The sequence below is a fragment of the Seriola dumerili genome, unplaced genomic scaffold (assembly GCF_002260705.1).
Source record: "Seriola dumerili isolate Sdu_G_001 unplaced genomic scaffold, Sdu_1.0 BDQW01000110.1, whole genome shotgun sequence".
Taxonomy (NCBI): Eukaryota; Metazoa; Chordata; class Actinopteri; order Carangiformes; family Carangidae; genus Seriola; species Seriola dumerili.
The window spans coordinates 10,910,281-10,934,520 of NW_019174365.1; the positions used below are offsets into that span (position 1 = coordinate 10,910,281).

General features: G+C 41.2%; 3 protein-coding genes across 3 annotated transcripts; 1 reads left to right on the plus strand and 2 right to left on the minus strand.

The window, feature by feature from the left end:
- Positions 1-1,795: 1,795 nt before the first annotated feature.
- rnf5 (ring finger protein 5) lies at positions 1,796-12,256 on the minus strand. Its single transcript, XM_022747696.1, has 6 exons — positions 11,919-12,256; positions 5,059-5,077; positions 3,414-3,526; positions 3,276-3,333; positions 3,027-3,138; positions 1,796-2,029 (listed from the first exon to the last, which is right to left on the minus strand). The coding sequence occupies exons 1-6, from the start codon at positions 12,131-12,133 to the stop codon at positions 1,911-1,913; spliced, it is 636 nt and encodes a 211-aa protein (XP_022603417.1). The 5' UTR covers positions 12,134-12,256; the 3' UTR covers positions 1,796-1,910.
- A 528-nt stretch (positions 12,257-12,784) lies between these two features.
- Positions 12,785-15,464, plus strand: utp23 (UTP23, small subunit processome component). The gene is made up of 3 exons (XM_022747576.1): positions 12,785-13,174; positions 13,264-13,438; positions 14,754-15,464. Exons 1-3 carry the CDS (start codon positions 12,987-12,989, stop codon positions 15,114-15,116), a joined length of 726 nt encoding a protein of 241 aa, XP_022603297.1. The 5' UTR covers positions 12,785-12,986; the 3' UTR covers positions 15,117-15,464.
- A 91-nt stretch (positions 15,465-15,555) lies between these two features.
- LOC111223429 (double-strand-break repair protein rad21 homolog) lies at positions 15,556-23,728 on the minus strand. Its single transcript, XM_022747575.1, has 14 exons — positions 23,672-23,728; positions 21,779-21,975; positions 21,164-21,293; positions 20,775-20,874; positions 20,070-20,176; positions 19,590-19,799; positions 19,248-19,370; positions 18,975-19,103; positions 18,668-18,891; positions 18,383-18,539; positions 18,135-18,280; positions 17,669-17,890; positions 17,431-17,514; positions 15,556-17,181 (listed from the first exon to the last, which is right to left on the minus strand). Exons 2-14 carry the CDS (start codon positions 21,920-21,922, stop codon positions 16,990-16,992), a joined length of 1,968 nt encoding a protein of 655 aa, XP_022603296.1. The 5' UTR covers positions 21,923-21,975; positions 23,672-23,728; the 3' UTR covers positions 15,556-16,989.
- Positions 23,729-24,240: the final 512 nt, after the last annotated feature.

Here is a 24,240-nt window from a genome sequence, read left to right on the forward strand (position 1 = left end):
TCGGTGGAGTTCTCTTTAGAGCCAAAACTGGACCATTTTCCTATCTCCGGGTGAAAATCAAACACAAAGCTGAATCTGGATCTTTTGTTGTCACATATTTAGGTGAATGTATGTTACTGTAGTTTTACATTGCTCCACTGCCTCAAACAGGAGCTCTTTAATGTGCACTGTGTCAGTTACAAGAGAGCAAAATGAGCTGAATCATATCAAATCACATTGACAGGGAAGGACAGACTTTTTTGCTCTTGTGACATTTATTTAACCTTATGAGAGCGTAGTTTTTAACCTCAGGCTGCACGCCTTTTCAAAAATAAAACACAGGAGTTATGGAAACCAGGAACCAGATGGTTTCTTGCTTTACAAAAGCATCTTGAGGCCTACTCACACCTCTCGTCCTCTCCCGCTCTCTATGGCTGGTCATCCAGTCAGAAACACGTAAAAACAGCATTTACAATATTCATATATACAAATATATAATGTATACACACTCACTCAGACACACAGACACATTTAGTCAGGAAAAAAAAAAAAAAAAAAAAATCAACTGACAGAAAGAAGTGTGTTTTACATTTTATAATCATACTGGGGCACAGTTCATTGAACTGTTGCTCATCAGCTGTGTGCTGACCTTTTCACCTCCATGGCTAACTGAATGGATTCTCCCCACTTGTTACGCTGCATTGACTCCTCTCGCTGTCATGATGTATTGCGTAGCATCCCATCAAGCTACTTTATCACCCAGAGCTTCTCTGCCATGACAGTTCGGTCTGTCATCAACAAACTGTGTGTGTCAGATTAGTTTTTATTCTCAAGTTGCTCATGATGATACAAAATTCTCCTACACTGGCCCTTGATGGGTGCACCCGTCCATGTTAGTACAGCTTTGTGGGAAAAGGAGCAACAAGTGGTTCCACACCAGCACCACACTTCTTCTTCTCTTTAGGACAGCTCTATCTACAAATGACTTCACAGTGCAATGGCAGTTTTTGTTAAGACAAATGTATATAAAAATGCATCCATCTGTGCTATTTCTATATGTCAGTCTGCTTTTAAGAGCAAGTCGCAAATCTAGGAGTACTTGTTCATTTCACGAGGAAACTGTAAACAGGAACGATTTAATGACATTTTTCACCCCCGACATCGTGTGTGACTGATCCACTACTCTTTGGCCTTTTAGAGTAAGAAATAGCTGCTACAGCAGCTATTGTGTTATTTCATACCCCTCCCTCAACTTTCCACAACCGTCCTCCCTCTCTCTGTTTAAGGAATAAACTGCTGACTCTTCGAAGACGGATGTAAACCAAAACAGAGTTAGTCACTGCCTGGAACTTTCCTCCACCCATCTCTCTTCTGCAGCGCTCGACAAACACACACACTCACACACACGAACAAACAAAAATCCTTACCATAGTTCACCCTGGTCACATAATACTGTCTCTGAACCCCTTCAACTTAAGTGTTCGCCTATATTTTTCGGTGTGCATATATCTACAGGTGTGTGTGTGTGTGTAGAGATGGAGGGCTAACATGATTTATTTTTGGATTCACGCAACACCAATTTTTTGTGTGTTTCTTGCATAAACAATAAAAGAAGCAGGTGGGTGGGGCTGAGTATATCCCTAAAGTGAATCTGTCATTTCCAGGAGGAGAAGAAAACCAAATTCCTGTGGTTCTCCTTTTAGGATCAAACACGGTGCTACACTCTCTCCCAAGTTTAGTACCAGCTGGAAAATGTAACATGAGTGTGTGTCTGTGGCTCAAGTTAAGTGTGTGAAATCTGTTTTTTTGTTTTGTTTGTTTGTTTGTTTTTTTGTTAGTTTTTTTTTTTTTTTTGCGCTCCTCCCTCCCAGTGATCCACTCTTGTGTCGTTTGTCCATCCATTCATTCATTCATCCCATCCAGTCTCTCCATCACACGCTCAGCAGCCAGAAGAAGAAAAAGATGGCCACAAACAGGAAGAGGGAGTCTTGCCAGTTGTTATTGCCGTTGTTGAGGTTACCGTTGCCTTGGTGATCACCTGCATACTGATCTAATGGTAGAGAAGAGGGAAGGTACAGGTTGTTACTGCAGTGTCTCAGGAAGCCAATCTCTCCCACTAATTATCAAAATAACCTTCTCACAGTAACATTTCTAGCAATTTCTGAATGATAGTGAGAGCAACAGGGGACACTTCCTTTTTAAATACAATATATTCTAATTAAATTATAACTATACTATAAAGGATGGCCACCATGTAAACGTAAAATCGACTGGATGTTGAAGGTCTTGAAACCAGATCTTGACACAGGGCCCCTCTTAATGCGAGTTCAGAGAAAACATGAGGTGAATTTGTCCTGAGTGGCTCAAACTGAGTCAAAGACGCCTTCACACAAGTTGAAAATGTTTCAACCTCAGTCCAGATTTTGCGCTCACACTGGAGCTTCATGAATGTGCAGACATGAGAAGAAAAAGCAGAGAAAGTGGAGGGACATTACAGGCAGAGTTGCAGTTTCAAGTGTGTTGTGAGTTCAGTCAGAGGCTACGCTGAACACAAAACATACACACAAGCAAACTCCCATACATGTGGTCGGTGTGACAGCTTCTAGCTAGCTAACAGCTAACGTCCGCGCAGTCTGTACGTTGTCTGTTAGGGCAGAATAAATGTGACCTGCACCAGTGGTCCAGCATCAAACTCACGCAATAACATGAGGAAAGATTTGTTTCACTTTCTGTCTGAACTCAGCTTTATTGCAGTTGCCATTTCAGCTTTTAATTGTGAACAAATTACTGAACAAATTTATAATTTATAAAATCACCACAATGACAGCCTGGACCCTCAGACACAAAGGCTTTTTTTCTAGTCTTTCAAACCCAGAAGACTCAATTTGTTCCAACCTGTATGAACCAAAGTCAGCTCATTCAAGCAAACTGAGCCTTATCTGCTGACAGACTGGTGCGGTCACAACAACATCACTACTGCTTATGGCTTATCAGACTTGGGGTGGAGAGCGTTTCTGGCCCATGTAGCCACAGCTGTGTGCGTTTACCTGCTCTGTGAAAGGGGTCGTTGGTGTTGAAGACTGTGGTGAAGAAGCCGAAGGGGAAAGCACCGATGCCGAAAGACATGTGAAAGCCAGTGTCCCCGAAACCCTGGAACATCTGTGCACAGAGAAAAACCGAAGATCAAGTTTTAAAAATACAGAAAACATGTCAAGATAATACTGTAATTATGACGAGCAGTGAGAAAGGATTTGATTGACTTTTGGAACATAATCAGTGAGTAGAAACCGACTCACCCCGCCTCTGCTCTCTGGCTCTGTTCTCTGTCCCTGAGGCCGAGGTGGAGTTTTCAACCTGAACAACAACAGAAACAGTCAGTCATTCGTAAGGCAACCATTAAGCTAGCACATAAACAAACATGGACTCCGGTGTACCTGGGGTCCTCTTGGCTGGAGCTCCCTCTGCCGTACAGTGGGATGACTTTCTCTCTGCTGATTCCAGCTTTACATACAGGACACTGCTGCCTGCTGGGCCGTGTCTCTAACCACTGAGAGGGGCAACAGGGGGAGAAAGATGTCAAAAATGTTTAGAATTCAAATCAGATAAACCCTGTCTAGTGTATTCCTACGGCAAATCAAGGTTTGCTTTCTAAATACTGGGTTCAGTGCCAAATAAAAGCAAAGACATCAACTACATTTTCCAAGAAAAGCTGTAACAGTTTCAAGATTTATCCTGGTGGTTATTACCTGAAGCGCAACAAAGATCTCCTGTGGCATTTTGCCCTAGCAGCACATTCACAACAAAACCGTTAAAATTATTAATAGTAAGATCTTATTAATGGCTGTAATAAAATTTAATTTTAGTTGAATCTATGTAGTGCTTATGCTGCTTCACTGAGCCATGTAGAGCTCAACTTGGTGAAGTGGTGAGTAGCAGAGAAAGCTGAAGTAAACAGATGCATTAAGTGCATTAGCATGTTTAAGCTGCACTAAGTCAACTGACAGGTATAGTTTCCACGCTGAGGTTACATCACAACCCTCTGATCACACTTCACTTTACATGCTGGAGGCAACTGCTCCGCAAACAGCCCACTCACACTGGACGTGCGTGTGTGTGCGTGTGTGTGTGTGTGTGTGTGTGTGTGTGCGAACCCTGCTTGACTGTCATCTCCCTCACTTTGCTGTTGCATCTATTAGTTCTAGCCACCGACATTGACTCGTAACCCTAAATGATAACAAATGAACACAGCGTGGATGCAAGTTGTGAGCAGTGCAGTGATGGAGTAAGTAAAGAATTGAAGTCAGTATAGAGCAAAGCTGTGCTGTAGTCTGTTAGTGTTAAATGGTACAAAAGAGAGTGATGGGACACCGCTAGAATTAAATATCTGTCATAAACAAGATGCATCAAAATGACATTTTGTCTGTCGGCTTTCAGCGCAAATTCACCGGTCAGAGTTCACGACAAAGCTGCTAAAGCAGTTTTTATTTTTTAGAATTGACAGCAGCTGGTACAAAACGACAGGAAGGAAGGAAGGATGACGTGCAACAAAAGTGCTCCCTGCATTTGAACCAGGGACATTGTGATGATGGGCATGACTGAATTAGGGCTGCAACTAACATATTTTCATTATTGGTTATCATTTTATCTATAAAATGTCGACAATAAAAAAAAAAAGCCTCTCACAATTTCCCCCAAATTTTATCCATAGATACTCAAACTACACTGACATCCTCAAATTTAAACACTTGGAATCTGTGGGTGTTTGGCATTTCTTACTTGATAAATCAAACAATAAATCTACTGTCAAAATAATTGGTAATTTATTTTCTGTCAACTAACTAATCATTTGACCACAAGACTGACTGATTATCAGTGTGTGTATTTTAGTGACTTCACATTAATTCCCAGCAGAGCTCCACCCGGCTTCTACCTAAGCAGAAGTTGAATCTGTTAGAATATTAAAAACAACAGTGTGTGTGTGTGTGTGTGTGTGTGTGTGTGTGTGTGTGTGTGTGTGTGTGTGTGTGTGTGTGTGTAACAAGTGTTGCAATGCAAGAGACCAACGGAGGAAATACTCACTTGATGAAGACAGGGCCAGCTGTAGAGACAGAGAGGAACAAAAACATTAATTTCCATTCTCACAATAGCTGCGTTCTTTTAAAATGTCAGCTGTTTGCTTCAGTAACACGACCAACATCCCTGAAGATGTTTTTTTTTTTTTTTTTTTTTTAAAAAAGAATATGTATCAAATCAACCTCAGTGGATGCAGTAAACACGACGCCTGAGTAGTTTTTGGTAACTCTAAGTGCTGTGAGACTGGTCAGATTTTCTTTTGTCACCCGTGGCTTCCAACCTATGAAAGCCCAGCTGCTTTAGAAGAACCTGTTCCTAACGAGACGGCTGATTAAACTCATCCCTGCTCCCCATCGCTGCTATTAATTGGCTCCATCTGTTGTCAGCAGTTACCAGAGTCTTGCCTGAGTGGCGGCTGGCCCGGCCGACCCGCTGCTGCATTGTGGGAGTCCAGGATGGAGGGTCGGGGAGGTGCTACATCGAGTTGGCGTAGGTAGGTGAATATTCCTACATCCTGCACCTTACAGCTCTCTACCAACCACACAATCAAACAATGCAAAGATTTTTTTTCATGTCACGTCAGTAGCATGACAAGAAGACAAAGCTCCTTACCTACTCGAAAAACTGGCTTCATCTTGTCCTCTGAAAACCCTGCACTCCATCCGCTGCGAGCGTCATTTACTTTCTCTCCTCAGACACTGAGCTAAGAAACTTGGCTTGAGCACTGATGGCTGTTGAGCTCAGTTAATATATCACTTTAAGTGACTGTTTTGTGGGCAAAGAGTGAGTTTATCAGCCCTGAGCGCTGAAAATGTGTTTTCCAATAGGAAGATATAATACTATAGATGAATACAGTTGATGAACGTCATAAGATAACTATCTACCCAGCTGATTTTTCCAAAACTGTGCTTTATTTTCTTGGAATCATCAGTTCAATATTGCGTACAGGAAAGTCAGAATTTTCAGATTTGTATCAGCTGAGAATCAACTGAAAAAACGACAGTATATATAACAAATAAAAGGCAAATGAATGGGTTTAAGGTGGGTTTTTTCTTTGCAACTTTTAATTTTACCAAACTAATCTGCAAGTTTGAAAGCTCTGTATATATTAATCCTGCACCACCAGCCTATAGTTTTGCCCTGGGACCTCAGTTAATTAGGACACGCTGCAGAGAGATGTACCTTCTGCCCCTCGGTGCATTTTAAATTTCTACATGATGTGAACAGAGCACTTTTCAAAACCCAGAACGAGTGTGTTCCTGTCACGAAGGTATTGTCGTTTTTGACTGAGAAGATTGTTTAAGGCATAAATGGAAGCAAATACTGCCGCTAGGTGTAACAGTGCAGTTTGTAGCAGCATCTGTAGCTGGAAAGAGTTTTTATTTTCCTTTGAAGAGTCTGATTTTTGACTTTACCATGTTCTTTATCTCTCTGTAGGCTTCTGTCACAGATTTTGACAGCAGAGTAACTCAGATCATACCGAGGAACAGGCAGGACTTGCTTCTGACGCTTTCAGCACCTTCATAACCACAAAACATTCAAAACCTCGATCGCCTCGGGTTGACCCCGCCAAACTAAACATGAACAATAACAAAATAACCAGCTGAGCCAAACAAACCATAAAGCTGTCAATCTGCAGGCTTTTACACACACACACACACACACACACACACACACACGGGCTCACAACGCGGCTCAGTGTGTACAGCATTAGTGTAATACCAGCTATCAGATTGCTGCTGAGAATGACATTCCTGTGGATGCAAACGGCTCAACAAAGCATAAGGCCCAAGCTAACATAACAACGCATTCAACTGATTAAACATGTGGCCACACGTAAAGCAGAACTGAAAATAACTGCTTCATTTCCAATAAGTGGCTCAACAACTGTTAGCGCGTACGCCTCCTTAGTGTATCATTGGACTCGATTATGTGACGTCCCTCCCCCCCCCCCAGGTCTTATTTTCATAACATCAAATTAGAATATGAATCTTAACCTGGACAAGATTATTATTATCTGCTTTATGAGTCCCTCCTGATGATAATGGTGTTTACAGACAGCAGTTAGTAAACACAATGCTTGGTGGTTGTTTTTTTTGGAAAGGCAGAACCCTTTGGAAACCCTATACCTCCGAGTGTAAACTGATTATTTTCTCAATTTATCATTTTGCTCATTAGATAAGAAGAACAAGGTGGTGCCTTTATTAAAATTTATTAAAATCAAATCTGTTCAAAGGAACATAGGCGAGTGCAGATGATGGGCTACTTGATCGGCTAAGGGAAAACAGATTTACAGCATATAAGCTTATTCCTGAAAAACATATACAAGTCATGTTCTTGTAATCCAATGAAAAAAAGCCCCGCAGCCACAGTTTTCTCTCCACAGGTTCATATCCAAAGACCTAAAGATGGATGCTACAGCAGCAACAGCCTGAGACCGCCTGAAACAACATGCTAACATTTAGAAGCATGTCGCTAAATAATCTTAAGGTCCATTTAGTAGCTTTTGATGGAGCTTTGGAGCACATTTAACAGTCTTCATCAGGGGATGGAGGTGTAATCACATGACCAAAGTGTGGATGGACGGTCATGAGATAACAATTAGTCAGCTGTGTGTGGAAGCAAATTCCTGATGAAAACCACGAGATATGGTTAAACATAAAGCTAATACAATTAGCTGTCCAGTTTATCGATTGACATTAAAATAGTCAGCAACTATTTTCATAATTGTCAATGTTTGACAAAAATGCTAAACACTCTTTACTTTCAGCTTCTCCATTATGAGAATCTGCTGTTTTTGTTTGTATTCTGTGAATATTTCACTGAAAGATGTAGTTAGTAGCGAAAACAAGCAGTTTGTGCATTATGCCAGGATTTTGTTCTTATTTTCTGACACTTTATAGACTTAACACATAAGAGAAAATAACAGGCAGATAATTTTAAAAATAGTTGCGAGTTGTGTGAGTTGAAATTAGTTTGGCACACAAACTGCAACCAATCACGAGCAACCTTCCAAGTTCAAGTATAACTGGTGAACTCGTGCCAAGATGTTAACACAAGTACCCAAACGGCATTAATTTGAAAAATTACGTGAATAATTAGGTTTTCAACTGGGGGGGGGGGTTGTGACTCTACAAAGGATCGCCAGATGAACGTGAGGGGTTACAAGGAGATTAACAGGTCAAGAAAGAGGAAAAAAAAAAAAACCCACTAAATTATGCTGATTGCTTCTTCCAATCTTTTTTTCTTGTGGGACACCAGACATTTCTATCTCTTCTCTTCTACCTCGAACAATGTGTGATGAGAGGTCGCAAGTAGCAACTGTTTAATTTTAAGCAGTCATAAGGCAAAAAGGTTGGGAGCCATCCTTTTAACCACTCAGATTATTGCTTTTCTTGCCGGTTTTACATATGCAAACACTTTCACTTGAACTTTCAACATGCCTTCCTGTTCTGAGCCTTACAGTCAGAAGCTTGCTGGTGGTTAATGTAAATGGATGATGTAATTTTGCTTTCTCCACTGATTCCCCTGATATTACTTTTCTCCATTTCTAATCTAACTTGATGAGCTCTAATTCAGTCTTGGTGAAGGAAATTCACTTCTCCTGCAGCCTGCGCGGCCGACATCTCTGACGACAACACAGACAGGGACACTCAAGGGGATAGTAACGATGTCACATGCTCATTAACCTCAAAGTATTAAATTGGCATTAATGTCTCTTTCACACAAATCATTCCTCTGGATGCTAGAATGGCTGATTCCTTAATTTACTGTAATTTTCAAACTAAAATCTGATTAAGTGTTGGTGAAATATCTGATGAAACAGAGTGCACTTATGAGGAGGCTGTTACTGTTTCTAGATAGTTGAATATACAGCAAGAGCTATGATCCTAAACAAAGTGATACTGGTTCACAACTGTGAAATTCAAAGCACTCTGGCCACAAACGCTGTGTTTTCCTGCAGCTGAACTGATGGAGAACTGCCAGCCAGATTAGCTGGCACAAAGCAATAAACTGTGTCAAAGTTAAATGTCCACTTCAGCTGAATACAAGATGTGTTAGGAGCTTAATGCCATCTGACACAGAAAATGCATGTGACAGAGTTTGAGATATTTGTGATGAAAAATTACAGTTAATTTTCTAATTAAGTTGCAAATTTGAAGTTGCAGCAGGTGAACTGACGTCAACACTTTTCTTTGTTGCTGATAGTTTCATCATCACGGTTTCATCACATTGCACCGACGTTGAGTGAGAGAACAGGGGGGACACAGGTAACATGGCAACTAAATTACATCAGCCCATGACACAGGAACTTCAGTTCATGGTTATGTAGCAACCGTACATGCAAATATAAGATTTCAGCAGAAATGCACCATTCCCTTGATCAATTAACTAAATCATCAGCAAAACATAATTAGACCATATTAAAATTCATGCACTATTCCCAAGGAGTCAGAATGGCAAACTGAAATGAACTGTGGGCCAGCAGCCAAATTGCCAACTGTTAGAGAGGCCACTAAAAGACTTGGTGGAAAACATGTATGTATATTTTTTGACATTATTTCAGCTTTAGACACTTCAAAGCTGAGCAATTTGACTCTCCCTCTCCTTGTTCCTTGCACACTACTCTTGTAGATGAGAAAGAAAGGCGTTACACTAACCTGTCCTCCTTTCTTAAAACTGTCTGTCACGCAGATAAATATTTATTTTAGAAAGAGACATTTTAGTGTCAGATGCGCTGCTGCCACAGCTTAGTGCTTATCTGTAAAAGTTGCGGTTACACAAAATAAAAACCCAATTTTATTACTTTAATTTTCAGACTTATCCAGAAATTAAAGGATTATTTCAAAATAAAAGATTGGTGTTTAATATCAGGTGGTTACCACTGTTAAAGTGCATTACACCCGCTCTGCTGGAGTGAGGGCCAGATTCAGGCACCTCCCTTGAAAAAAATAAAAAATAAAAAAATCTTGTAAATCAGTCTAACTAACACTCCATTTGATCATGTTCACATAACCCTGGGAGAAACACTAAATGGTAAAAATTTCTTACTTCATGAAACCCCATCTTTTTCTGCTGCCAAAACACAAAAAAAACAACAAAACCAAACAGTTGCGCACCAACAAGTAAAGAGAAGTTACATTTTCTCCTGTGTGTGACAAACCCTGTTATGACTTTTACTACTGATTACAACGCCCTTGGGTTTGACTCCAGTCTGACACTCTTGGCCTTAATCTCACATTAGCCTCAACCTGTGAGCAGGCATGGCCGTCAGTCAGCACTCAAAACTCATGAATGAGCCACACAAATGTCACTGAGAATATGTGTACATTGTGTACATTTTCAACACAAAGTGGTTTCAAGGTTGAGGCTTGCACAACTCTTGATCAAAACCACGATAGGAGAAACGACTAGAATCACAGCTGAAGTGCAAACTCAGGTTACAGCGAACACTCACTGCTCTCCAGTTGACATACTGTACTGTTTCTAAATCAAACATATAAAAACATACAAAACCAGAAGATATTCACTTTACAATGATATAAAACAACAGGAAATCCTCATATATGAGACGCTGACACCAGAGAATATTTGGTGTTTTTGCTTAAATTAGTTAAATTAAAATTAAATAATCAATTAATCAACTAATCGTGTCAGCTCTACAGTAAACCTGACGGTGTATTTGCTGCCGTGAATGACTGAAGACTGAGCTGATCTGAACGCTACAAATGATCAACACACAGTTTAAACTAAGACAGCAAAGTTAATGTGTCACAGAGAGCCTGAGTGAGTGATCAGGGTGTGTGATCTACGATGGTACTGAATGCAACTGTGACCTCTGACCTACACCACATCAAACCAACTGGCCAAAACGGGCAACTGCATAGGGACCCAAAAGCCACAGGTTTATACCATAACATATCTGTCTACATAATTTGATTAATCATAAATTTCTATCACTTGAGGTAAAATATCAACCATGAGTCCTCCATACTCCATCTTGGAACCATTGGTGCCCCTGGTGTAGTGGAGAGGCTCTGTGTTAAAATGTAATTTTGGTTTAGTTAGGTGTTGCTCAGTTTATATTGACTTAAAAAAAGTGGTGTTTCATAAAATTGCTTAAATTTTTTTCACTATTTTGAATAATTAATACATAAAAACTCGTGCAAAGAAGTATTATTACATTATAGAACAACTGCAAGAGTTGACTGTCTTTATCATCAATACACCTGATCTGATCTGACCTGGTTATTTTCTTTAATCAGCTGATTGTTTGATCTATAAAAAGGTCAGAACACAGTGGAAAAATCGTTATTCCTGAATGCAGCGTTAACGTATTCAAACAGCTTTTTACTGTCTGTACAAGATTCAAAACAACACACGTTTTACTGTTGTAGAAAATGACAAAACCCAGCAAACCTGTCACTCAACTGATCAACTAATCATTTCATCTCTAGCGTACTGGTTGGTTTCTAATGAAGCAGACAGGTGTACAGAGGGCAACAACAAATTTTCACCCCGGCCCCACCTACCGTGGTTATCCACAGTAGATCTGTGGAGGAATATGTAAAAGTTTTCGATCTAACACTTTTGAACTATAAAGACTTCAGCTTTCGTCGAATATATTAGTCGGAGGGCCAGAATTGATTCGCTATGTGTCTGTCACTGTCCTACATAATGCGGAGACATCCTCCGGGTTAGAGCGAGTCGTTGGGTGTGATTGCGCCGTCAAATTAACTCCAACTGATGGTAAAGGAGGCCGCACAAACGGCAAAACTACACTCCGGTCCGGCGGACAACACAGAAACAAAAACAACCACCTCCACACATCAAAACTACCCCTCTTTCCCCGCCTCGTCTCGTACCAGAACAAGTGGCCGCACATACTGATGACAGCGTCCCTGGCAGTGTCCAAACAAATGTTGCACTCGAAGGTGGCCCGGTCCCGCTCCCGTTCGCCCTCTCCGCTGCCGCCGCTGCTGCTGCCGCCCGACCCGTCGTTGCTGCTCTCCCCGGCCGAGAATCCTCCTCTGCTGGCCGGGCCGCCATCACTCGAGGACCGTGGATTCGCGGCCGCCATAATATTTACCGTACAAGCAAAGAAGGAAGGTAAAGCACCGACCTGACCCACACGGCCCGAGCCGAGCTAACGTTTACAGTTAGTCAGAGGTAACGACAAGTGTCGCCGAAGCAACCGGCGCTGCTGCTGTAGCTCTACCTGAATGAAGACTTCCGCTTCCGGGAAAACAAGAGACGAGGAGAATATAAACACCACCCACTGTAATGATAATAATAATGATAATAATAATAATAATCAGTCAAAAAATATGAGATGATGTAAAATTATGAGATATTACCTTATAGACTATACCAGAGTTCAATAATGAAATATTAATTCATAATTACGAGATAATGACTATGATATATCACCTATTTTATATGAACTAACCTATAAACAATACAAAGTAAACTCATAATTTTGAATTAAAAGTCAAAATGTTTTACTTAAAAGTCCCAATTTTGAAAAGGTATCTATATACTTTAGGGTTTTTGTTTTTGTTTAGGCTGGTTTGTTTATTATTGGATTGTACATCTTTGTCTAATGAAACTCAGTGTGACACACAATAAAACAAAACATAAACGACAGGACGGTCGGACAATTTCTTAAACCACCGGAACCTTCGTCGTGTATTTTGTTTCCGATCGGTGTCATTAGAAGTAAGTACCACAAGCGTGTGTACATCAGAATCCATGCTGAAGTCCGTTGATAGTGATATTTAGAGAATGTGTACGAAAATCGTCCATTAAATTTGTTAAACTGCACCGGACATTTGAAAACATCGCTAAAGGCTCTTGATATTTTCTGAAGAGAAAGAAGAAAAGTTGTTATAAACCATAACCAGCCTGTGCTTTGACTTTACCCAACAACCAACATGAAGATCAAGAGACAGAAACAAGCCAAGAAAACCATAAGCTTCTACAAATACAACTTCAACTTTAGGGAACCTTTTCAGATCCTCATCGATGGGACTTTTTGTCAGGCTGCGTTGAAAAACAAGATCCAGATCAAAGAACAAATGCCCAAGTACTTGATGGGGGAGGTGCATCTGTGCACCACAAAGTGAGTAGATTTACTTCTGTACTGGATACATTTAACTGTCCCATCTTATCTAATATCCCGTTATTTACCCATGTGTGTGTTTATCTCAGCTGTGCACTGAAAGAACTGGAGACTCTGGGGAAAGAGCTGTATGGAGCCAAAATCATCCTGCAGAGGTTTCAGGTCAGGAATTGTCCACATTTCAAGAACCCAGTCCCCGCTTCAGAGTGTCTGCTGTCCATGCTGGGAGACACAAACCCACACCACTACTTTGTAGCCACTCAGGTAAATACTTTGAGATCCTACACACACTCAAACACCACCCAGAGGAGGCTTTTACATTTTGTATTATATGCAAGGAAATGACATTAGAAATAAAATTAGTTTTTGGTTGGAAGTGTCTCATGCCAGCACTGTCTACATGTTTCAACACTCAGTTTCCAGTGTATTAGATAGACCCAGATGAGCCCAGTGCAATATAACAGTCATGCAACAAATCCTCTGTTCATGAAGCGTGTAATGTTTAGTTTTTGTTAAATCACTCTAGAGAGGAGTTGATTTAACTTTATGACCATTTTGGAGGCTGGTTGTCAAAATATCAGTATAATGCAATACAGTTCAACAGCACCACAACCTTCAGAATCCACATGATCATAAAGTTGCGTCAGCACCTCTTTAAAACAGTTTCAACTAAAACCTTTACAAAGTAGGATTTAAAGTGTATATAAGCTTAGCTATTTGACCTCTCCGGCATATTATTTACCTTTTTAATAAAGCTTTCATTAGATTCCCATCTGTATATAAGAGATTACCAGTAAGTAGATTGGGTGTTTGCCAAGAAAGTACTTAAACTATTAAAAGTGTTGTAAGTAAATATACCAGACAGTGCGGCTGCATATGTCACATGCATGTGTGTCTCTAAAAACAATGTAGAGGGAGGGAGTCTGAGCAGATTTAGGTGCTCAGCACAAAGTATGAATGAGTCAAAATGGAGAAAAGGGAACTTGTGTAATAGCATCCTGAGTTAGTCCACTCTCATATGTTTAAAATATCTCCTGGTTGTGGATGCACAGCTCAAATTTTTTTCATATGTTTCTCTGATATTTTCTTTTTCCTTGTAAAACACTGACGGATTTTACCTCTTTGAGCCTCTAACAGTTATTCAAATGAAACAGACTTAGAGATTCGAGATTTAGAGGAGAAAATCCCTCTTTGTTTAAATGATCACAACTGGACGAGGGGTTGCAAGCAGACCCTGCTTCATTTTAAGGGGCCACCAGTCAAAAATGTGGAGAAAACACTGATTTAGAATGAAGCAAATCAGCATCAACCCTGGGAGAATCGATATAAAAATGTGTTTTATCCTAATGACAGGTAGAGAGTGCTGCTTGTGGTGTTTATTAACTTGATGAATCCCTTGATATCAGTTAAGGAAGTTGTTTAGGAAGTTTAGGAAGAGCCTAAATGAAAGCCAAGTACTAGTACTGTTGACATGTATAACATTTGCATCCCCTCACACAAGTCCACTGTGTTTGGTGTGTGTGTGTGTGTGTGTGTGTGTGTGTGTGTGTGTGTGTGTGTGTGTGTGTGTGATCTCTAGGACCACACAGTGACCACGGGCCTGAAGAAAATCCCAGGCGTTCCTCTGCTCTACATCATCCTCAACACCATCGTGCTGGACAAACCCAGCCAGACGTCCCTCGACCACGTGCAGGCCGTCCAGCTCGGCCAGCTGGTGAGCCCGGCCCAGCAGCAGAGCATCCGCAGCCTGAAAGAGGAGCAGGGAATCAGCCAGAAGGACGGAGAGAGGCGAGGGAAGAAGAGGAAGAGGAAACAGAACAACCCTAACCCTCTGAGCTGCCTTAAGAAGAAGAAGAAAGGAGTGCCGACGCCACCACTGAAGAAGTCAGAGCAGGGGGAGAAGAGGAAAAGAAATCGACATAAGAAACAAAAGACGGAGTGAGGAGATTAATTTATCTGCTCCTGCAGTTACAAATACATAATATGGCAAGAAGACAGAGACTTAAGCCATGTTGTTTCTTGCATAAATATTATTCGAAGAAGTCAAAGATGTTCATGTTTAATATAACCCCAATCTAAAATTATTACACTCTCCACATTAACTTCTGGTCTGTTTTTCTGATGTTACCACGTAGAACAAATTGATGTTTGTTACACAAAATGCCATTCTGAAATACTGGTCATGGTATTTGTTTTATTTTGAAAAGTTTTGCAACAGTTTCCAGGACTCATGGCTTTGCAGGCATGGAACTGAAACTGTCCAGAAACAAAGCAATATTTTTGAGATTGAGAGGATTTGTCTTGGCTTTTATACAAAATAAAAAAGCAGGTTTACAGGCACATAGTTTGAAATATAAGATGCACTCAGACATTACATAACAAACAGTTTATATGGAAGTGGATATCAAAAACAATGCATTCAGCTGTCTTCGCAGAAGCACAGAAAGAAGTGTGGTCACAATGACTTACTATACTGTACACTGTGTGATTCATTTTTTCTGCTAGATTAGTTCTGTTGTATTTTTGTCGTACGATGAGTTTAGAGTCCAAACAATGACGCACATCCCACATGTGTTCATTCAGACTTCTCTTGATCATGTTTCAGGTTTCCACGTCATTTAGATTAAAAATCCATTTTACTTTTAAATAAAAAAACAATTCATTTCTCTACAACTGTTATATGTTATAACATTAAATGAATATTGAACAGAGTATCTATTTGATTTACACTGTCAAAGGTTACTGTGGAACAGTATTACACCACAACAGCTGAATAGTCTTCATTATCAAGACAATATATTACTGTATGTCACTCAGTAACTAAATGATTATCAATATATAAAAGGGACATTGGATAAAAGAAGTCTGTGTGTCACATACTTCAAGTCATTTTAAGAGTTAAAGAGCAAGACGGCAATAAAAAGTAGTTCCTGGAGCAATTCCACTCTAGTAAAATATTACAGGATAGAGCATGCACATATGGCAGACCACTGATGTTTACATTATCTATAGGTTAAAATTGAAGATATTTTTTTTATAAAATGTGTCCCAATTCAATACTACACACTATATACTAATCTTCACAGTATTTTTTTTTTGGCCAGAAATCATCTTAACCATTTTATCCTTACAGGAAGTGATACTAAGTGTCATCAGACGTGACTCCAACTGACTTCAGAATGACACTGCTGATTAAACAAAGAGACAAAGTTTTTCCATTATCCAGTATTAGGAACTTTTTATGTTTTATCATATGTTGTAGTGCTATTTCACCATCATCCACAATTAGATTCAAATTTGATTTTCTAGCTGTAAGAAACTTCTCCATTTCCTGTGTGAATTGCATTATAGGAGAATAACAGTGCACTCAAAAATCTAATGTGTTTTGGTATGCATAGTCTGAACATACTTCATACTCAGATCCTGCTTAGAGTCAGTGTGTTGTACAGATTTGGGACACAATTGTAGTTTTGCTGACTCTTGTGAGGCGTAAACAGTCTGATGTGGGCAAAGCATTTGCAAAAACAACTGCTTAAAGTGCTACACTACACGTGTGTAATGATGCATTCCTGGTCCGAGTCTGCAAATCACTACTGTTAACTGTTATATTGTACTCTTGCAGAAACTGGATATAGTGCATGCTCCTTTTGGCTGTGTACATGAGAACCTATCAGATAAGATCTTCTTTTTTTTTTCCCCGCTGTAGTGGGAGAGATGAGTCTACAAGTAACACGGTTGATTGATTTGCCGCTGTGTAAACACACAATTGTCTTCCAACCTAAATGTAAGGGGTACACAGGAGAGTATTTTTTTTCCTAGATGATGTGGAAGCGAGGTCCGGGTGTAGCTATGATGTCGCTGTAAGGCTCCTCCTGGACGAGCTCCACCGCCTGCTGCTTCTTCAGTACCAGGAAGCTGTAGAACTTGGCTGCTGCCTGCTTCCTGTTGTTGTTCCTGCACAGGTCCAGCAGGCTGACCGACTGGGCGCCTGTTTTGGCCATCACCCTCTGAGCCAAGGTGAGGGTGAGAGAAAGAGAGAGAGAGAGAGAGAGAGAGAGAGTCAGGGAAGGGAAGGTGCAAGCATTTTGTATCTCCATCATTTAATAATGTATTAGTGGTGTACTTTGCTTCATCTACTCACAGGGGGCAGTGATCTCTACTATTAATTTATATTGACTGCTGTATTATTTCATGCATCGTTCTTCACTGGCTGCTCTGTTCTTCTGTTTCTTCTAAGACAACAACCATAAACACACCTGTAGGCCATGAAGCATCTGCTGGGTTCTCTTGTTCCACCTCCTCTCCTCCTGGTCCTGGTCGCCTCCCTGCGCCTCCTCCTCCTGACACACGAAAAACTCTGCTGTAAATACTGATAAAGGTGGTGGAGTCCTTGATACAACGAGTCTGTCCATGCTCAGTTAAAGGATGAAAAAAAAAAACCTATATAAAATAAGAAAAAATAATACTAAAAGTTTTTGTGGATTTCAATCTCACCTCTTCATCAGAGTCATCATCGTTCTTTTTCTTGTCCTTATCGGCGAGCAGGTCCAACTCTATCAGCTGGCTGATGTTAGCGGTGGTTTCCTCTGGGGGTAATTCCACATTGGACGACGCCTCCAGCTGCTGGGACACATTACAGGCTCTGGACCCCTGCTGCTGCTGCTGCTGCTGCTGCTGCTGCTGCTGCTGTTGTTGTTGCTGGTCCAAAGCTCCCATCTAGAGGAAAGAGTGTAAGAGGACACAGAGATGGTGGGAGAGTTATTAGAGAGGACAAAGAGAGAGCAGAGCAACAGAGGAGAGTGAAGGGTATAAGAAAACAGAGAGTGAAGTTACTGGAGTTAGATGGCATTAAATACGGGTGGATATCGGATGTGGAAAAGTCTTATAGGTGTAAGGATGGGTGGTGAGCTTGCATCTTCTTCAGTTCAGACATTACTACTATGGGGACATGTGTACTCACAGGCAGGGCTGGCTCTGTGTCCTGGGATTTGCGTTTCAGGCCTCGTTGGGAAGATGGTGGGGGCATGACTGATTCATCCAGCGTCGTCCTGCTTCCCTCCACAGCTGACGTCTGAAGTGCACTCGCCTCCTCCATTATGGTCTGGTCTGGAAGGCAAATGGACGTGTACGATAGGAACACTGCCATTAACAAAATATGTTTCCTTTGTGCCCATTCAGCATAACTGTACACAAAAAGCCATTTCTCACCCATGATGTCTCTCTGCTGGTGGCCTGTGGTTTCCTCTCTGGGCACCTCTGGGTTCTCCAGATCTTTGAGGAACTCATCCAGACTGTCAGCCTCTCCACCTTTCCTCCTCTTCCTCAGCTCGTCTGGCACCAGCGGTGTCAGACACCTTGTAAACATCTAAAAAGAAAAAAGCAGAGAAAGCAAAGAGGCAGAGAGATAAAGTATTTTAATTCTGTAATTTGTGGGACTGTTATCACAATAGCACTGTGTATAATTATCCCTGAATAATTGTACATCTCTGTTACCTTGAGCAGCCTAATGTTCCAGAGAGGCTGAGCAGGCAGCGAGAAAAGCTTCTCGACTCCTCCGGTCTCCTTCCACATCATCAGCTTCTTGGTGGGAGGCGCCAGGTCCAGGGTGGTGACGATGTCAGAGTAGTCAGACAGCTGTGCACGGATGGTTTTACTGTCCAACTCCTTCACGCTGTCCACAATCAGTTTCCTCTTACGCTTCGCCTTGGTCTCCTTTACTGCACAGGCCACAGGGAGACGGATGTAAAACAGCAGCACAAACCGAAGTAGCTCTGATATCTCTTGACATCAGCGGCTTTACCTGTGATGTCAATGGGCTCCAGAGCAAAGGTTTCTTCTTCATTGTGAACCAGGGTTGTCTGTTCTGCCTGGTCCGCCATGGCTGGTAGAGGCTCTGTTGGGCCTGAGTCTGGACTGTCTGGGGCTCCCGCTAACAACACACAATCACAGCCGCTCACCACAATGGATATTAATGAAGAGGCGGACGCACTGTAATTTCAACTGTATACAACACTAGCTGTTGCAACACACCACGAAACAACGACTTGGTGCTGCAGTTATTTGTGGAACTGACCGGAGAGGGCATCAAAGTCATCATCATCGTCTCCGTGGTCCTGAGGCATCATCACACTCTCTGTGATGGCGGGAGGATCGTCAAAGATGCCGCCGCCATCCTCGTTACTAAGCAGCTTGTCCACTACACAGAGATAAAAAGGTCATTTTATGAACACAGTGTACTACATGTGAGTGTACTGACTGACTGAAGTATCCGATTTGGGACACACCAAGTGTCATATACAGATATCAGAAAACTAAACTGTGTTGTATTATTTTCTCAGGTTAAAAAAAAAAAGCTTCAAAACTTGCTGTCCTAAAATTATTGCATCTATTTCACCAATGAAGTATAGGATATTACCCAGCATGCCTCCCTCATTACTCTCCATGGGGTTGTCTCCGAAGTCATCCTTGTACTGGTCATCGTACTCCAGGTGGTTGGACTTATCAGCCATCGGGTTAGTTCCTCCTTCAGCCTCCAGCAGCAGGTTGGAAGCTGATGTTCCCATGATGTCCACCTCGAACGCACTCTCCTCCCGCATCATCTCCCGGTCGTCCATCCCGAAGTCAGCTGCACAACAGAAATGTGTATCCTTACAGTATATAATGTAGAATGTGGGCGAGAGGAGGCTGTGAACCTGTCAACTAACAATGAAAAAAAAGTGTTTAAACTGCTGGTGGCTGGCGGATCTCAGAAAAGTATCCTTTCATGAAGTATTTATCCTCAGATCCTTCCGTGAGGCTTCCCATTTATAACAGGATAAAGCTGTGGTGTTACATGGAAGCTCTCGACTGTCAAACATGAACAAAAGTCTGCATGCTCGGAGGAAAAGATGCCTACCGAAGTCATTGTCCTGCAGCAGGTTGAGGTTGCCCACCTCCTCTCTCATTGTGATCTCCTCCACTCTGCTCTGGTTCAAGTTGAACTGCTGAGCCACGTCAATGTCACTGAAAGCAAAAGCACACCGCACAGTCAATTCAATATTTATCTTGTATTCACTGCACTTCCCTTCATATGTAAACTAAATCCAGACTTTGTTACTTATTCAATACTTTCCAGGAGTTCATTTGTGTTGAAGTGCTTGTAAACCCACCTGCTTTGTCTCTTTTTTATCTACATTTCCCAAAATATTCAAATGAGTAATACATGCAGGTCGAGAGCAAGGGCGAGAGCCATCATAATAATTCTTCTAGTTGGAGAAAAGAAAACACGGATGTTCTACAATATTAATGAAAAGTCAACATTACAGGCAGAAATATACTGGAAAGAAAAACTAAAAACATGTTTTTAAGCAAGAGAAATGTCAAGTATACTGTATGTACACAACAGCTGCCATGGTGGCCTAGGGCCAACTGCGAACCAGAGAGTGCTTTTGGACCTTTGTTGCATGTCATCCCCCATCTTTCTATCATTTTCTTTTTTCCTGTCATCTCTATACTTTTCCTTTTCTATCTAGTAAAGGCAGGGAAAAAATGCCCAACAAATTTTCTGGTGTACTTCTACCTAATTTTCTCTCCTGAAGAGGTAGACTGATAGAGAACTCACTCGAGGTCTGGTAGTGGCTGGTCAAAATCGTGGAACTCCTCAGGAAGAGTGATAGCGTTGTAGGCTGCTTCTCTGTTCTCCTCTGGAAGATCCACCACACCTGAAACACCAAAATGTAGGAAAAGAGTTACAGCACGAGTAACCAGGCTTAACTCTGATAACATAAACACATGCGGTATTAAGAAAGAGCCTTGGATGGGTAGGAAAAGTACAGAAAACAGGTTGATACATTGGTGAGAATAATTTAACAAGAAATAATTTAAACCAAATTTCGGAATAAATTTGGAATCATTTATTATGTGTACAGGGTGAAGGTAAAGCAACCGATGTGTGTATTTATATTGTGTGTATGTACAGTATTGCATGTTGATCAATGTGTTTGCCTTAACCTGGTCTAAATGCCATCTTGATCTTGATGAAGGCCTCGTTACAGTCTGCCAGCAGGTACTTGGCCTTCCTGTGGTAGATCCTAACCACCCCCAGCAGCAGATGCCCTGATGTTCGTAAAGCCATTTTCACCTGTCAAAGTAAAAATAAAAGGTACATTTAGAAGGAAACCTGTTACAATACTGTAAAATAAATCTGCAGTGTTTTATATAAATGTGTCAAGTTACAAAAGCCCAAATGATGTTTAAAAAAAATGCCTATTTAAATCTAGCCAGTAGGCACAAAACGCAAAATATTACATTTAATATGGTGTCAAATTTTTGCTTTTGTGAGATTATAACCAGCCACTGTTCACAATCCTAAAATTAGATTTCAGTTAATGAATTAATAGTCTGAATCAATCAGGACACTTCACACTTTCTGACGCAAAGCTTTCTTTGCATGTAAAGCTTGAGGGTAAAAGCAGCCTTGATCGTACTTGTATATCAGCAGCTGAAGAGGTTGCTGTAATACCAATTCCAAAAATACACATGCATGGCTAACAAAAAAAACCATCAACATATAATCTCCTTTGAAAGGGACTGGGAGGCGTGAAAGTTAACACCACGAGAAATTACCTTGGGTGAGATGATGCTCTCCACGCTGCTCTCCAGATTACACTCAAACACATGTGCTTTGGTCAGCTTCTTGTCCCAGTGGGCCGCCAGCCAGATCTTGGCCAGCGGCCCACGTTTGCTGAGGACAAAGTGGGCGTAAAACATTTTCTCAGCGTCTTCTCACCACAAGGGAAAGGGGAAGGGGGAGGGCGTCAGGCCTGGAGAGAGGAAACAACACACACTGAGAAACAACACACTGTATATGACCGAAATCACAACTCTGAATAGGGAAAGAAAAAATGATAGCTGAGAGGACACATTCACTTTGTTGTCTGAGCTTTTTAAGCATCTCTTTGAAGATGCAGATATGGTTGTCATGGCAGGGTGAAAGCTGATTAAGTGAGACTTTTCTAAACCATTACCTGGCATGGCAACACCAATGTACATGTCTCGATTAAATAACTGCAGGTTTAAGGAAACAAGTCATCATAATAGATCACCTTAGGCTGTGGCATATTTTCTGGTTAATTTATAGACAAAACAATAAATTAATCAAGAAAATAATCTGTAGATTAATCTGTAATAAAAGTAATTGGTAGTTGCAGACCTAATTTCTTTTCTTTTTGTCAAGCTATGTCAACATAGTTTTGGTAATGGCTTATATGTAGCTCATCCTCCTTGCCATTGTTTGTTACCTTTTGCACCTTTAAATTACTGCCTGTTAATATAGTAAACTCTGTTGTTTATACCCAGTTTCTTCTGTCTTTTGCACAGTCCTGTGATCATATGAGATCACAGGAGGCTTATGTGGCTTGGGCTCCAAATCTTTTACTATTCATCATGTTTGGATCATAGCTGCATTGAAATCAATTAGTTTTAGACTGAATGGTCGAAGCAAAGCACTGACAGAACTGAAAACTGAGACCCCTTGTAGTGTTTTTGCTCAGTCCCTGTCACTGGGGCAAAAGCTGGGACAGTTTCCAGCGACCAGCCTTCATGCTCTGACAGCCAGGCCACCAAAATGAAGCAAGTAAAAGAAAAGCAACCCGGAACGACTACGTTAGTTAAAAGCTGTGTTCACTCATATTTGTAACATCAACACGTTATTTCAGCTGGCAGGGTAAACGTGAAATAAACAGTACATTAGTAAGAAAGTCGTGGACAATAAAATGTTGCTGTCCCTGGTAATGATGGTAATGAGGACACTGTTGAAGTTATTTCCAATCATTTTATTACTTTATTTTCCAGTCTGCCTGACTCGCCACCCTCCACGGACACCAAACCACACAGGTGTGCCAGTTTGTTCATTACGGCTCGGGTGTGACGTAGTTCCCACTCCAACTTACGAGGTAAATGAGACGCAGCATAAACCCCGGATCTCAGATGAACTTGTAACCGCCCCTGTCTGGGATGCTTATTTTACATATCCTGTGGTCCGCATGCGATGAATAAACATGCTTGAATCCGTGTTAAAAGTCTGTTAAATGTCTGTAGAGGCAAATGCACCGGAATATGTCCTTCAGGTAGGTAAAAACGGTACACGCAGCACTACACTGTACCAGCACCTGCTACACCAAACGCAGATGTTTGACTGCTGTCAGTGCAAAATATAACGAGTCAGTAACATTATACGCAGGTAAGGAGTTCAGCGGAAATCATATAGGCTTTTTTAAATGTTAATGTCATTAAAAGGAGACGATCCTTACAACCCGTGTATGTTATAGGTATATTAAACCGCATTAACCGTTGACGCTTTCCGTTTGAATATTAGTAAATATGTATAATGTATAATATCTATATATATAACTGTTAGTTATAGCTGTTAGTTATATATATATAGAGAGAGAGAAATATATGTATATTAATTGCCCTATTTTGTTTTTCTCACCGTCACATCAAACATAAATTACTCACCGGTTAGCCGTTTAGCCTTTTTCCCGTTTTGCCGGCTGCTGCTGGTGGCTGTTTTTCCACCTCCTCCTCTGACTAAAACAAACAAGATGGCGTCTTGCCTCCCTCCTCCACCATCCCTGAGATTGGATGGTTTGGAAACCTCAGCAGGATGCAGAGTGGTGCTGATGTGGGAGAGAGGGGGGTGAGGGAGGGGGCACTTAAGGCTACTTGTGTCTTACAAATATGTAGTGTGTTTTTCCGGAACAGCTCTGCTCCTACAGCTGCTTCATTGGGCCAGGAGCACTACATGAAGAGCAGTAGTTTGCTCATGTGACACAGCACCAGCTCAGCTGACAGAGGACTGAGCACTGCAGTCCCTCAGGCTACTGGAGAACACCAGCCTTTACACAGCACAGAAATATGAAAAATTGATCAGCTACAGGTTCTACACATTTAAGCTGAGCCTAAACATCATAGAGTGTATTCTATATTGTTTTTAGTGTTTTCAACTTTCAGCCTAAAGCTGACTCCATGCGGAAACAGTAGAGATAAACAAGTAAAGCACATAAAACACAGTTTCTTTTAATGAT